Source organism: Cinclus cinclus, chromosome 5 (assembly GCF_963662255.1).
Source record: "Cinclus cinclus chromosome 5, bCinCin1.1, whole genome shotgun sequence".
Lineage (NCBI taxonomy): Eukaryota > Metazoa > Chordata > Aves > Passeriformes > Cinclidae > Cinclus > Cinclus cinclus.
Genome location: NC_085050.1, coordinates 6,736,974 through 6,753,304, shown reverse-complemented (window position 1 = coordinate 6,753,304; position 16,331 = coordinate 6,736,974). Strand labels below are relative to the sequence as shown.

General features: G+C 43.2%; 2 protein-coding genes across 6 annotated transcripts in view; one reads left to right on the top strand and one right to left on the bottom strand.

The window, feature by feature from the left end:
* Positions 1 to 11,160, bottom strand: part of MAEA (macrophage erythroblast attacher, E3 ubiquitin ligase) — a 48,201-nt gene extending 37,041 nt beyond the window's left edge. For all 4 annotated transcript variants that reach the window (XM_062494114.1, XM_062494115.1, XM_062494117.1 and 1 more), the window contains exon 1: positions 11,082 to 11,160. In XM_062494114.1, the coding sequence (XP_062350098.1) occupies positions 11,082 to 11,150 (69 nt within the window). In that variant the 5' untranslated portion in view covers positions 11,151 to 11,160. The remainder of the gene's footprint in view (positions 1 to 11,081) is intronic.
* Positions 11,161 to 11,914: 754 nt separating this feature from the next.
* CTBP1 (C-terminal binding protein 1) overlaps positions 11,915 to 16,331 on the top strand; it is a 234,410-nt gene continuing 229,993 nt past the window's right edge. For both annotated transcript variants that reach the window (XM_062494107.1, XM_062494106.1), the window contains exon 1: positions 11,915 to 12,013. The gene's annotated coding sequence lies outside the window, so the exon portion shown is untranslated. The remainder of the gene's footprint in view (positions 12,014 to 16,331) is intronic.

The window sequence follows — 16,331 nt, the reverse complement described above, 5'->3', positions numbered from 1 at the left end:
GGCCCAGTATCTGGCTCAAAACCACCCCAGCCTTTATACTTCTGGAATAACTGGCTAGGCCCACCACTGCAAGAAAAGATGCAGAGGTCCTGATGGACAGCAGGCTGGACATGAATCAGCAACAGGCTCTCATGGCAATGAAGGTTAACCCCACCCCAGGCTGCATTAGCAAGGTGAAAGGCAGTGCTCTGAGGAGTGACTGTTTATGCTCAGCACTCATGCAGACTCATCTGGAATACTGAGTCTGGTTTTCAGGTCACTCCTCCCCTCCCACTAAAAAAAAGAGATGCTAACAAACTGGATAGAGTCCAGAAGGCTGCCACCATGACAGTGAGCTGGCTGAAGGATAAAAAAACCCCAACAAAACAAGAGAAGCTGAGAGGCACAGGCTTGTTTCCATTTCAGAAGGGAAGGCTACAGGGAGCTGGAAGCTGCACAATCTGATAGAAGCTTTCTGCCACCAAAAAGTGAAGGTCACAGATAAGAGCCAGCCAGACTTTCCAGAGTTTCAGAGCAAAAAGGAAGGAGGCAGAGCTGACAACTGTCACTAAAGAAAATTCCAGCTGGACACACACACACACAAAAATACTTCAATCAGAAGATTTGGTAAGCACTGGAAGAGCAGCTCAGAAAGGTGATGGAATCTCCACCCTCAAAAACTTGCAGAACTTGGCAGGACCCAGAGCAACTCAGATTAGCTTTGAAGTTAGCCAAGGTTTGAGCAGAAGCCTGAATTTAACACTTCCTGCAGAAGCACTTTCCTACCTTAATTCATCTTTTCTAACTTAGACATCAAATACATTTCCATATGAAGATCTGAATGACCATACCAGCTAAGACCAAAAGTCCCCTTTCTGTCACTGTCTTTTCTCTGATTATATCCAGAAAGAGGATGGCATCTGAAAAAAGGCAAGAACAAAATTACTAATCCCAAACAGTCTCTTTGGGCTTCTTGAGCCAGAGATGGGAGTTTAATAGTTGAAACACCACATGAACTCTGCTAGTTGATGTTGACCTGAGTTCCAGCAGTGCAACATCCTGTTGTGAGACATCTCACAGGCTCACAACTATGTGAAGAAATACTCTTTGGTTTTGACTTTTCACCTAATTTGAAACCCTTTTGTTCTTGTTTTGGAAGCAAAAAAGGGAACCCTCTTTTTCCTATGTACTTCTCACAGACCGTGAGATTGGAGAGACTCTTTCTAAACCATTCCTTAAAGACAGACATCCCACCTCTCTAATCATTCTTACCTTTCTATAGACATTTTCCAGTTCTACTACACCCTTTTTCAGGATGAGAGAAGGGGAAAAAAATAACAGTAACTCATACTACTTGAGAGAAGAAGAAACCATGGATTTCAACTGCTGTGTACTGAATTCTCAGTTTTTCCCCTTCCCAACATTTCTGTCCTGTGTTTGTTAACATTAACCTGACCACTCACAAAAACATTCACTATTAGCCCTAAGATCCCACTGACTAATGATGATCATTTCTAACTCAGTTATTATACATATAAGACTAATTTTCTTTCCACCATACCTAAAAACTGTATCACACCGCACCTGTCTATATTGAATTTAATATATTTTAACACCCATTTCAGCCTCTCACTGTTTTTTTTCTCTAATGGTTCACACTTGGGCTACATCTGTAATACATCAATTATCTCAGTATTATCAAGGAAACTGCTGAATCTCAGCACTTACTCTTTCTTCCAGGCTGTTCAACCAGCTGAATATCACCAGGATACCAGCAGAATCCTAATACCAATCTTCCTCCACTACAGAAGCTGGCTACTAAATCTTGATGTTTGTTTTTTATCTTGCCCAGCTCCTTATCTGCACAAGGACTTCAGTCTTTCTTGCAAGAGTTCCTGGTAAGGCTTTATCTCCAAAAAACATTCAGTAATATGAATAAACTATCAACCAAGTCCACCTCATCACCTCCTTTTTATAAAAACAACCCCAATATCTTTACGTGGCATGCACTTTTTAAAAGTCACATTAACTGATGTACATTATTCCATACTGGATTAGTCAGGATACTATTTATGCATCAATAAGCCATTGGTTGGAAGGAAAAAATCAATAACATATATTAAGAATCTCACTAAAATTTTACTTGCAGTAGAAGCATGGAAACAGTCTTCTACATTATCTTTCTTCCACAGCTGTCCAACAAAATCCCAAGACTACTTCAGCATTTATCAGAGAATTAAGAAAAGGACTGAACACAGGAGAAATTTGTCCCAAGACAAAGTTTTTTATAACAAGTGTTATGTGCTGCATTTCTACTCCTTTGGAGGTGTAAGATGTCTAATGGCCACTGTACAAAATTGAAATACCACCTTGATGCTGCCCACAAGTTTTTCTAACTGGTGCAGACCAACACTGAAAGACTGATTTACACATTTCTTTCATGACTGAAGTTTTGAAAAAAAAATGTAAGCCTTTATTCTCCTCCTAATCTTTAGCCTTAGACTAGACTTTCAGCACACCAGTTCTCACACTGAGCTGGTCACATACTACAATACTGGCCAAATTTCTTCTTTACTTATACAGATTCAACCCTAAGGAGCTCAAATAAAAATGGAAAGTAGAACACAACAACCTTCAGGCCACAAGAGTTTTCAAAATGTTTCTAGCCCACGATAACAGCATAGATGAAACTAGCTCAGATGCAACAGAAAAAAAAGTAAAAAACCAGTTTGTATAGCTATCATTTGGTTGTTGGGAATTATAGAGTAAAAGTGAGACTTAAAAAAAGTCAACTGAAGGAAGAAATGGAAGGAAAAAGTATTGAGTTGTATAAATAAGACAATTAACTATTCTCTAGACTCCTGTTAACAGGAATTTTCAAATGCTTCTCTTCTAAAAAGTGATTTTTCACAGAAAACAGTACAGACAACAGAAAAGCATCTTTTACACTGGTTTGCAATTCTGTAAAGAACGTCCATTTTCCTTCTGTATTTGATAGGAAGTAGTTAATTTGGTCTAACTGGTACCAATTCCAATAGAGGGAATTTTTAATTATATATCCTGACTTGACAGATCTCTGTGCATCTTCCTTCCTCAGTGTTAAAATATCTTGGCTGAAAGCAACTCCTTCCCACATAAAATGTGATTTTAAAAAATAAAAATCTACATTGTGTATCTTTTAAAATTAACTCAGTCATGAGCAGGAGGGAATTAGAAATGGATTTTTAAAAATCTTATCAAGTACCTGAAATCACAAAACTAGGGGGAAGAAACAAAAGTTTCAAGAAACATAAAATGAAAAGAGTCCTACCCAGTTAGATGGGGGGAACCATTCCTGAACTATGCTCTCCTTTCAAGGGTCAGGAAAATGGTGTGCTTCCTCTCAACTGTGTTAGCTTATAACACCTGAGGAGCATCACAGATTTGTATGAATCTAAAATAGGATTCCAAAACAACTCAGTTGAAGACTGTGATATATAAATAGGCTTTTTTCAAATGCTCCTACATGAAATTAAGCCTGGATAGACAGCTACAGAAAACAGAGGTGCAGTGATGAAATTGCCTTTCAAAAATCTAGAAGCAAAAACAACTTAGCACTACTTTAGGCAAGAAGAACAAGGAAATATAGGAACATGTAAAAAAATTAAGCATCTCCTGAAGAGTTTTAATAAACAAACAGTGTCAAGAGAAAAACTAAATCCCACAAGAAACAGCTTCAAGCACTCAGCTATTTTCTCGAGGCTAAATTAGATCACCATGCTCACTGCTTCAACAAAACAGAAAAGTAGAGGTCATCTCTTACATATAACACCATAGAAAAATGAGGCAGGGTACAATAAACTACTGAAAACTTTCCATCAAAGTAACAACAATTAAGCACTTTCATGGAGAATTACTGAAATTTTATATTTTTATATAGTTCATTTTTTTCCTCAGTGATTCTTAGATTACTTCAGACCAGAGTCAGCATCATTATTTATCACTGGACTTATCCAAAAGGTAAATTGCATCACCACCTCTTCAGTGAACTCTTCTGATGAGTAGCTCTTATCAATTCCTTAAAATAGTAATAGTTTTTCTTTGTTCCAGGCAAAATCAGGAAAGGAAAATAACGTTAAAAGAGTAGCAGTATATTTCAGGAATGGATGGCTTAGACTAATGTAATTATTTAGGTTAATTAGTTAAAAGCATTAAAATAAAATCTTGAAGAGCTATAGATCCAAACAATGTAATTTCATAAGCCTAAAAGCAGTTGGAGGTAATATGGATTATTAAAAAATTGTTCTTTTTAAAAACAGGTTTTGATATTTTGGAAGGGTGAAACCTAGTAGCTTGTCTTAATTACAAACAAGTCAGTCTTACAACTCAGGAAGACAGTACTGTGTATTCTAAAGCAGCTGTGTCTCAAAAGAAACCATTATCATATTATTCAAAGCTGCTACTTCAGTACTGGAGAGAATGAGCAGCAAAAATTCTCAGACTATCCATCTGCTACACACATACTCAGTCAACAGAAGCAATCACACTCCTTCAAAATATTATCCTATTACACAAGTCACAAGTAACTTATTTCTGAATACATTATGAACTTGTGAACAAGGGTTCTTACAAGAAAATTAAGTGCTTTACAAAGCCATTTTACAGTTACAGAAAAATTTCTTACATCCTTACGTTGACAGCCATTTTAGAACTGTGCCTAGAACTACCCTGAGGACATCAGAGGTCAGTCCTATTTAATGCACTTGCTTATAGCAGCCAGCCTGGACTTACACCTCAAAAGAAATGTCTTGGCTTTTCTTCTTTTAGTAGTGGAGTACTAACAAGAACCTAAGCATTGCCCCCTGGCCAAAGAAGCAGCTGAGTTGCAAAGCTAAGGTCACTCAGCAGGTTTGTGTCCTGAGCAAGTCCTTCCATTGGTTTTGATCCTTCTTTCTTCAAATATTTGCTCATTTTAATCACAGTACCACCTCTGTACCTTTTTAAATTAAAGAGGTCGTTGTCCTTCTGTGTTTGCACAGTCCAGACACCGTGATACTGCCTAGAGATCTCATTTCCAATCAGATTGCTCCCAAATAACCTATTCCAGACAAAGTGACAGCATTTCTTGTAAGACAATTAAGCACTATTGATTCAAATTAGCAGACCCATATCAGAATACATGAATGACCAAAGTTCTACTTAATCTGTTTTACTTTCATTTTCACTAGTTTACAAGTCAAGTTAATTCAAAGAGCACTTAAAAAGCCTGACATAAATCAAAAGAAGTTGTGAAGCAGTTAAATTACTGGCTATCAAAAGAAAAGTGTCTTAACAAAAAAATTGCTCTATTTAAATCAAATCTCAAGTATTGTAAGTAATCAATTACTGTGGCATATTTCACATTCTAGGTTAGCAAATACATCCCACATAGTGTATCTAGTCTAAGTTGTGGGAAGCCAAGTGTACAATGCAGGCAGCTTTTTGACTTTACGAGGACTGATGGATCCTGTCAGTGTGCCCTGACAGCAAATACCCATCTGCCAGAACTGTACTTCCCTAAATCTGTGAGCCTGAAAAGCACACTCACATGCTGATTATACAGGAACTACCCATTCGAAAGGCAATGGGAAGATGCTTAGGGAGCACACCAAGTAAAACATGTTCCTCCCATTACAGTATCTAGGAAATGTTTGAAGCTCATCTTCACCTGTTTCCCAGCTCTTGAAAACACTCACTATGCTAAGACTCAAATCTTATGCCAACGTTTAAAGATCCCAATGTGCTAGCTACCATACAATATTAATTTAATATATATACCATATTAGTCCTGCACCAGAAAACATACACAAACCAAACTCACAACATCACAGGCCATTGTCCTGTGAAAACACTACAAATCAAGTATGGTGCAACTAGGAATTGCAACATCAGTAAGTGTTCACTCTGAAGATACTAACAGGAGACTTTTTTGTAAGATGTTCGAGAATACCTTTTTTCAAGTATTTTCCTGCAGGTAGATTGGGGTACTGATAACCAAGCACAAGCTCTAGCTCATGACCACACTGTTACTGTCTTTTACTGTTTTCTTCCTAAAAATACATTTTACAGTGAGTGGGCAGGGGTGGAAAAGACCAACAGGAGCAAATTTCTTCAGCTACTTTACAAGATCAAACTTCTTACAAAGTTCCACAGTGTTAGCTTTTTCTTAAAAGAGTGTTTTTTAGAACAGAACCTAGTGCAGGAAAATAACAGCAGTAGAAAAGATGTCACACCTTGTCACACACACGATGTGTCAAAACAGGAAGTGCATTATTCAGCAGCACAGGAATGCTGGGAATGGACACTGAGCACACTTGGTGAGTCAGAGCACCCAGGTTGAAGATGGATTTAGTATAAGTGTTCATGATGAGTTAGTGCAGAGCTGTTACCAACATCCAGGCTTAGCTTATTTTGCCAACCTTCTGTCTGAAAAGCACTTAGATAATCTAAAAATGGGCCTACAAGAGAGCTGGAATGTAACTTTTCTCAACAGCAGGTAGTGACAGGACAAGGGGGAACAGCTTCAAACGAAAAGAGGGTAGGTTTAGATTAGATATGAGGAAGAAATTTTTTTATTGTGAAGGTGGTAAAACACTGGAACAGGCTGCCCAGAAAGCTGCGAATGCCTCCTCCCTGGGAGTGTTCAAGGCCAGGCTGGATAAGCCTTTGTGCAACTTGGTCCAGCAGAAGGCGTCCCTGACCCTGGCAGGAGGGTTGGAACAAGATGATCTTTAATGTCCTTTTCAACTGCAACCATTCTATGATTCCATCATGATAAATATTTTTTTACATTGATGTACAGACAGTGAATTAAATGTTACAAATTGTTACTTCTGTCTTAAGTTCTGCTTGAAGTACTTTCACTGAACAACACTTGCTGCTACCTGTCCAAAGTTTTGACAAAGGTACTCAACTCTTAAAATTAGGTTCAAAACCAACTTAGAGTAAAGCTTATAAACATGGGAAAAAAACAAGGTACTACAACCAGTTACGCAAAAAATTAATGTTGCACTTCTTCTGCTTCACGGGGTAAAAAAGTTGGTCTGAACTGTATGACATCTCCATTAATGACCTGGATGATGGGTCAGAGTGCACCTCCCCAGTCTGCAGAGGATATGAAATTGGGAGGAGCTGTTAGTATGCCAGGTGGTTGCGCTGCCGTTCCTAAGGATCTCACCAGGCTGGAGAAATGGGCAAACAAGAACCTCATAAAATTCAACAAAGGGAAATGTGAAGTCTTACACTTGAGAAAAGACAACCCTTTGTATCAGGACATGCTGGAGACCAACAACCTGGGAAGCAGCTTTGCAGAACAGAGCCTGGGGTCCTGCTGGACAAGTTGCCCATGACAGGAATGTGCCCCTGCAGCAAAAGCTACCAATGGCACCCCAGGCTGTGCTAGAAAAAACACTGCCAGGAGGCCAAGGAAGGTGATTCTTCCCTTCTACTCTAACTAGAACTTAGACCCACCCAGAGTGCCGTGTCCAGCTTTGGTTCTCCAGAACAACCAAAACATGGATATACTGGAAAGAGAAGGCCATAGAGATGGCTAATAGATTGGAGAATCTGACATGGGAAGAAGGGCTGAAAGAGCTGGGATTGTTCAGCCCAGAAAAGGCTCAGGGGAAGCCTTGTCAAGGTATATGAATACCCAATGAAACAACAAAGAAGATGGAGCCAGACTCCTCTCAGCAGTGCCCCACAGAAGTACAGCAAGCAATGGACACAAATTGAAATACTGGAAATTTCTTGTCAACAAAAGATTACCTTCTTTTAGCACCACAACAGCAGTCAAACACTGGAATAGGCTTATCAAGAGAGGCTGGAGTCTCCATCTTGAGAGATAAAATTGAGAACAGTCTGGCCATGGTGCTGAGCAACCTGGTCCAGCTCTGTTTGAGAGCTCCAACCCTGCTTGGAGGGCAGGCTACTGGACTAGATTGTCTGCAGAGGTCCTTTCTAACCTCAGCCCTTCTGTGGACTCAGGACAGAAACAATGTGCACTTCATATAATCTCAGTCTCCTACATGTTCCTCTGCAACAATCCAACAATTGCATTTCCATGAGAAATTAGTATCTTATTAAATCTGCTGCCAGTATTTTCCCTGACAGAGCTGCCAACAAAAGAAACCAAACAGTAGCTATGAGAAGGCACTGACACATCCTGTGCTTCTACAATTCTCTTGTTGATCAGCTTTTCTTTAAAGCAGTAGCAGACCAGCTAACCCAAAACTGCTTGCCAACAAACAGCCCAGAATACTTTCAAAAGTGATCATTCCTGCTTTTGGATCTTCCACTTTTGGGGTCTTAGTCTATACAGCTTGCTATCAGTTTAATAACTATCCATACTTCTAAAGATATGGATGAATTATCCAGCTTCCTGTCATCTCTTGTTTATTAGTTTCAGCAAAGAACTATGATAACAATGTTCGCATTCATTCATTTTCAAATTGTCAGCTTTCATCTTACATGCTCGCATCTCAAACTAGCAGAATTCCCCATCAATAGGATTAAAAAAATAATTCCACAGCAGTTCAGTGGAAGAATAGCTGACAACCTTCTTGTCCTTGAGAAGAAGCTGGAGGGGGCAGGGGGGGACTATTCAAGAATTATTTTGTACACTTAAAGAGCTTCTCTAGATTCAGCTGAAGAACTCTATTTACTTCCCCTGAGGTGAACTGCTGAAGAATGGTTGAAGTATTTCCACTCCAGCAGCAACCACAATTTAGCTATGGAACAGGGATTTCCCTCCGCAGTCTGAAGCACCCTTTCACATGAAAAAGTGCTCTGTGGAACACACTGTAAATGTAGAACTATTACACAACTATTATCTAGTGATGCTGGCATGAGGAAGCTAGAGGGAGGAAACAGGAAGGCTATAAATACAAGTATGCAATCTTTAATATTTTACTCACATAAGGGAAAACCACCAGTGTCCAGAGCTCCAAGAGAAATATCTAAGCTACCGTGTTGGTGAACAAAATTTAGAAAAAATTAAAAAGTGATACACATTCATTTTACACAGCATTTGAATAAACTGGAAATAAAAATTCAAGGTCTCAGTCCCACAGAAACTTACAGGCACCTGACTCCTAAGGATCAAAATGAGATTTCATATCAACTTACTTTAGTAGACTTTAGCCTTAGTGTTCATTTCTCTGTGCTACTTTTTCACCTCCACTAAAATGTTTTGATATATGACTCACAGCTAAGAACATTTCAGTGGACACATTCAAAAGATTTTAGCAGACACTGTTCTGGCAGGTTTTTTTGAACAATGAAAAATGTTGTTAAAGATTACAGGAAAAACCCAGAAGCTGAATGGCTGCTGGGAAGAGTCAATAAACACCACCTTTGCTTGGAAATTAAGAGTTTCAGTGCAAGGGTGTCTCACCCACTTACTATTTAGCTTGCTAACTTTACAAATAACATTCCATTCTCTTATGTATATTTTTGTTGAGATATTTTAGGGAAAAAGAACGCTTGGGGAAATACAAGAATTAGTCCAAAATATTCTCTACCTTTTAAATGGCTGGCAGCTTGACAATTCATCTTAAGTCATAAGCACCAAAAACAAAAAACTCGCTGATCCTCACTGCCAGTAATTTTTCAGGAATGCAGCAACCAAAGCTGTGGTAACAACTGGAATATACCTAAAATGCAGTCTTAAAACCACGTTCTTAACACTAAATGCCTTCACATTGTTCTGGCTACAGAAAGTGCTAGAGAGCTCTTTACAGCTATTTTAAAATTTAAGCCTGATGCGGTCAGTTCGAAGTACTTCTGGTGACAGAAAGGAGCCTTCATATGTAAAAATGGGAATCAACACAGTCCTGCTTCTCGGGACCTGAGCAGAACAGAGGTAGTGGAGGAGGACATGCACAAGAAGAACATGGCCCGAGAGCCTGCAGAACCAACAGTGCAAAGAGCACACAATGCACGGGAAGAACACGGCCAGAGCTTGCAGAACCATCACTGCAAAGAGCACACAATGCTCCTCGGCGTGTGAAGGCACAGCATGATCTCAGCACAACAAAGTTGACTTTGCATAAACATCTCTGCACCTTCTACAGACGGCAAAATGTCGATACGCTGACACAAGAGACGTTTAAATAAGCATTTTGCAATAGAGATCCTTCTCCCAGATCCCTTCCACAGCTGTTGCTATTTAGATGGGAAATCTCCTGTATATACAACAGGAGACTTCAAACAAAGGTTCCCCTTGATTCCTACGAGCATCATCCTTGCAGTTCAACAGTTCGCGGAGCCACTAAGCGTTAAGGTCATCGCTGAGTCCTTCACCTGCATCACAACACCTGGTTAAAGCCCAAGACCACCTATGCAGTCTTGGGAGACCTTCATCCTGCAGGCAGACCCAGTATCTCAAGGAGCAGCAATTACCAAACTGTATTTTGCTTATTCGCCTCCATAGCCCTCCAGTACGTCTGTCCCTTTCTACATTTTAAGCTCATCTCCATCTTCGGGGGACCAAGCAGCCAGGGAACCATATTACACTGCCACCTCCACTCCCTCCCCTTTAACACGTCTCCTGACAACGCCACGTAGATCCAGATAATCATCTGGGATGAGCACTTCAGGCAGTCCTCGGTGTTCCTCAGGGAGTACGTTCCACTCACACGCCCCAACCCTTCTTCCCCAACCCGGCCCCGTCCGAGCCCACTCCCCCCCTCACACCGCCTCGCGACCACAAGGACCTCACTTCTCTCCCATCTCCTTTTCAGCTCTTTCTGTGCCCCCAGCTTGGCCCGGGGGCCTCCCCCGTCCCCTCAGGGCACTGAGGCACCAGGGAAGAGCCGTATATTCCAGGCACGTCCCTCTCCCTCGGCGGAGGGGGATGGGAAGAGCAGCAACGGAGCGGCACCAGTCGAGACGTCAAGACGGAGGAAAAACGGGGACAGGCGGGAACTACGCGATAGGAACCGCTCCCCACCTCCATCCCACAGCCCTAGGGCTCCCGAGGCGGGGAGAACGAGGGGGAGAAGGGCTCCCCCTCAGCGCTGATCGGGCGGGACGCTGAGAGCGTTAACGCGCTCCGCCCGCGCCGGGGGCGGCCCGGCACCCACCTTGAGAGTGGGGTACTCCTGCACCTTCAGAGTCATTGAGAGCTGAGCAGCTGATTCCTGCACCGCCATCTTGGATCGGGCACCGGCCTCCCCCCCTCCCTCCTCTCCCTCCCGCCCTCCTTCCCAGCGCGTCCCGGCGGGAGCTACCTACGGCGCGCGCGGCATGCCGGGAAACGGCGCGCGCCCCGCCCCGGCCCTCATGGACACGGGCCGAACCAATGCCGCACACTCCCCCAGCCACCCCGCGCAGCCGCGCCTTGGTACGCTCCGCAGGGGCGGTTACAGAGGGAGAGCGACGGCGCGCCGGCCAATGAGCGGCTCCCTTCCTCACGTTCCCCTGCCGTGAGCGTTAGCACCGCCCCAGAGCTCGGGGAGCCGCGCCTGAATGGGCAGCGGTGTGGGAATGGGCGGGGCCACGCGCAGGCGCGGACAAATCAAATGGGATTACGGCATCGGGATAGGCGGGATTTGGGGGTTATGGACACCCAGCCGCTCAGTGGAGGCAGAGAGCGATTTCCTATCGCCCAATCAGAACGTGCTCTGGGGCTCTGTGGGCGGGGCCTAAAAGTAAATTTTTCTGGCGACTTCAAACGGCCGTTTTAACACTCCCGAGGTGTCCGGGAAGAGGAGGGGCGGGGCGCGGGGCGGGGCGCGCTGTGATGGACAGCGCCGCCAGCCAATGGTGCAGCAGCTCACGTTGACGGGCAGGCTGTTGAACCAATGGGAGGCGTGCCTGGGGCGGGCGGGCGGAGCGGCGGGCGGCGTGTGGCTGTGTGTACATCGGGAGGGGCGGGGCCGCCCCCCGTGAGTTCCGCGGGGCGGAGGGAGCAAGTGGGAGCCAGTGAGGCGGAGACGGCGGGAAGAGGTTTAAATAGCGGAGACGGCGGCAGCCCCCTGCCCTCGGCTCCCCGGGCCGGCGCCGAGTTTCCCCGGTGAGCGGAGGCGTGGGGCGGGCGCAGCTCCCGCCGCAGCCGGGCCGGTCCCGCCCGCCCCGCGGGGGACTGGGTGGGGGGGGGGGGGGGGGTGACTCCGTTCGGCCGCCGGGGTCTCTGGTGGTCCATTCATGGGTCCCGCTGCCCTCGCAGCCGCGCCGGGAAGCGGAGCTGCCGTCCCCGGCACCGCCGGGCGCTACAGGTGCGGAGCTGGGGCTGCTCCGGCCGGTGCCGGGTGCGCGGGCTGCCGGCGGGATCCCCGGCGAGCTGTGGATCTCCATGGCTGCCCTCAGAGGCTTTGCGTGACCCGCTGACCTCTGGCTGGTCCCCGTAAGGTGACAAGCACCGGTTTAAGCGAGCATAATTCCTCTGCCGGACGTACGTGAGTGTTTCCATTAAAAAAAAAAAAAAAAAAAAAAAAAAGGGGACGCGATCCTGCAGAGTTCATACTTGTGTGTGCGAGGGAATAAAACCACTCTGGGAGCGTCAAAGCTAATGTAAAAGCTGCTTAGAGGGCAGTGTCTCGATGTTCGGCTCCTCGCTGTGACCTGGGCACCTCCGTGCGTGACACGGGGCGATGGGACAGACCTTCATCACACCAAGTTTGCAGCAGAAGGGAAATGTGCCCGTAGGACCTGTACGTGCAGGAAATACAAACTTCATTCTACTGCTGAAGTCGGTGTCAAAAGTTTAGTTTCTTGATGCGCTAGAAGTAAATGTGCTTCAAGCAGTGTGCTGCTGGAGGCTGAGGTTTTAAAGAGACCCCAAAACCTGAACCTGCCAATAGCTGTGGTGATTTTTTTTGCTCTCTAAACATTGTGGTTATGTTTTTACTGGTTTGCAGAAGTCTGTGGGAAAATAAACACCAATGCTTCCAGGAAGGAGTGAACACATTTAACTTTCATGGTTTGAAAGAGCAATTTTTGGTGGAAAGAGCAATTTTTGGTGGCATTATTTCTGATGTGCATAGACCTCATTGTATTGAAAGTGTCTGTCCACCACAAAGGGATGGGGGGAAATAAAAGGGGATGTGGGAAGTCATGTAGTTGGATGTTCGATTCTCTTAAGCTCTCAGCTCTGAACTATTTACTGATATTTGTTCACAGCTGCCCTATCATTCAGCCTTGTGCTGACCATAACCAGCAAATGTATGCCGAAATGTAATTTACCAAGCCCACACCAAGTGCAAAGCTGTTGTTTGAGTAGTGTGTTAGTAAAAACCTTTGTGTTAGTTACACCTGGGATTAGCATTCATGTCTAGACACGATCTTGGGACCAGATCCTGCAAGAGGATTTTTATAAGGGGGATTTTGACTCCATTAAGGCTCTGTTCAGGGAATGGTTCACCCTGAGTTGCTTGGGTGGAGGATCGAAAACTTTGCTCAATTGTTGCTGTATCTGCAAACATAATTATGCAGCATTGTAAAATATTCCTGTTCTTCCTGTCTGTCTTAAATATCCTGTAAGATAATATTTAGAAGGAAATTTGCTCTTCAGTATTCCCCATGATTAATGGTACTGAGCAGCTTGAACCTGGCATACCTTAACTCTGTGATGCTTATGGGGACTGAAGAAGTGTGACTTGCCATATAATTGATCGTCGTGCATGTATTTGTCCAAGACACTTATTTGCAACAGGTTTTGTTTATGTGCAATCTCTTAATGGTCCTTTCTGATAATACAGGAGCTAATTTAATATATCAGTGGGTACAGGTTATGTGCTCAAACTGTGTCTGTCTTTAAACTGGAGGGTTATTGGTGAAGCTTTGTCAGACATTAGTAGCCAGAGCTAAAGGGGTTGCTTAATGGAACAGATGGCCAAGCAACCATCATGTCAGAAAAAAACAGCGTGTATTCATGTATTCTTAGTTTAACACAAGAGGGAGCATGTCTAATCTTTAACCTTTAAATATTGCAACTTCAGGGAGGAAGCTTGAAGTGTTGAGTGTCAACTAATTCATGTTCAAGGCTCCATGTGCAAATATTGATACAACCTATGCATATTTCTGGCATGTTTTCAGCTTTAGGCTGCAGCTGTTGATTTACAGTGTAAATGTTGGTGTGATAAATGTGGGGATGAGAACTAAGCTAATGATCTTTTGAAGTTGTTAAAATCTGTAGTTTCCTGCTAAATTAAACAAAATATTTATGGGTATTGTTATTCCTGGGTATGGTTATTAATATACAAAGGTTATACTTTTTTCTTTAATATTAGGTTAATATATGTCTTCTGCTTAATCTACCATACAAACTTATAAAGCCAAGTTTTAATTTAATTAAATTTAGTTTAATTGCCTATATACCTTTGCTTTTAGAGTTCTTATAAATCCTACCACTTTATTCTTCAATAGGAAGGATGAAGAAGAAGTTTTATACTGTATCTTATTTACTTTTTCCTTGTCCCCTGGTGTCATAAAAGGAAGATGAAAAATCAGCTTCCATTTGGTATTTCTTGCTATTGTCCAGTTGAATCATAATGTGTTAATATTTTCCCTCATTCAGTGTCTTGTTAATGTGAATTAACAATTAGTTTAATTTAAGCACTGTGCTCAGAGTGCTCCAAACCTTTAGGAGAACTTCACTCATTTGTTTCCAGTAGCCCTCTGCTTTGCTCCAGATTAATGATCAGAGAAAAACATCTGCCTACCATTAAACACTGCATGAAAATTACATATCTTCCAAGAACATAAACACTCTGTGTGTTATTTGGTGGAGCAGAGCAGAATCCTCAGTGCTCTGCTTTCATGCGCTGAAGAAAACTGCAGTGGATTGAGATTTTACCACACTTGCTTTTCTTTCCTCTCCGTGGCCATTATAACCCCAGTGCCAGGTGGCAGAAGTGAGTGGGTGTGTGTCACCATCATGTCTGGTATTTGCAGACCAGAACGGCCTAAGGCAGGAGTCTGGAGGCCTGTGCTGGTTCACAGGTTGTCCCACTGTTCAGTAGAGTTCCCTTCCTCCGAGCAGGTGGGTGTGGTGGTATTGTCCATTATAATACATTCTCCATGTTGTCTGGGATATTCCAGATCAGTCAAGACTTATGCTTTGGTTTTCTTGCCCAGCATGCTTACGCTGCTGCACAGCCTTTACAATAAAGGTGCATTTTTACTTTAAAAGAAGGTAGTAATATGACTGTAGGGTTCATGGTTTGGAGTTGTTTTTTTTTTTTCCTTCGTTTTGTTATTGTAACTTTAAACATAACTGAAAAGTGTTTTAGTGTATTTGGCTTGATGAAAGGCTGAAGTTTTATTTCTGTATCTGAGAGGAAATTGCCAAGAGTAAAAACCCAACAAACAAAAGAAAAAGCCCCTACGACCAAAACCTGGCAATTAACAAGAGCGGCAGTGCTGATGTTACGCTTCAGCTGATGTGTCACAGTTTAGAGTGCAGTCGTAAAGTAGTAAATGCAGATCAAACACTTTGTTTCCTTATTTTTACATGATTATAAGGATCCTTTCCTTATCCAGGGAAACTGCAGATGCCCTCAGCAGTTTGGGTTACCAAGTTACCATAATGAATTGGGGTTGAGACCTCTGTAGAGGCTATGCTGGATCGTCTGTGGGAGCATTTTCATGTCTGGTACCACTCTGGTATCTTTCAGACAATGTGAGTGTAGAACTTAGAAATTTATCCATGTTTATGCAATCCGGGTTTCAATGTTAATGTATGTTTTATATTGCTTTTATTAAAAGAAAAGGCGGGGGGGGGGGGCGTTCACAATGTAGGTCAAATTCTTGTGAAACCTCACTTTAAAAAAAAAAGGCTTGTATTTGCATAAAAAAGGCATGTGGAAGTGCACAGACTCCTGTAACTTTCTGAATGGTCTAAATGGGTGATTTAAAATGCCAAGGGAAGGGGGTTTACCTGCAATATTTTTGACCATAAGCATTTTTTTTTTTCTTTCTGAGTTACAGCCCCCTGAAAATGGGGGGGTTTAGAAAGAAAGTGCTGACAACAGCCTTGACTACAGAGCAGTGCCCTGCGTGCTGCTGCAGGAATTGTCCAGGCAGTGTTTTCTGCTTCGCTGCCATTGTGCTTTACATTCCTTCAACCCATTCCATTTTTAACTTTCCGAAAGTTTGGTATTATTGCGAGCCCCCGGCGTGTGTGCAGCCGCCGGAGGAGCGAGGTTGGCAGAGTAGCATGGACTTGTTAATCTCAGCCTGATCTTGTCAGCAACAGCAGAGCAGAAGGGAGAGAGGGAGAGAACTCCGGCTGGGGCAGCGCTCCAAAGGTTCGTCTGTTATTTTTTTTTTTTTGGTAGCTAAATCGCGTCTCCGCGGGGAAGTGCTCGGTGTGCGGGGGCTCCGCGGCGGGG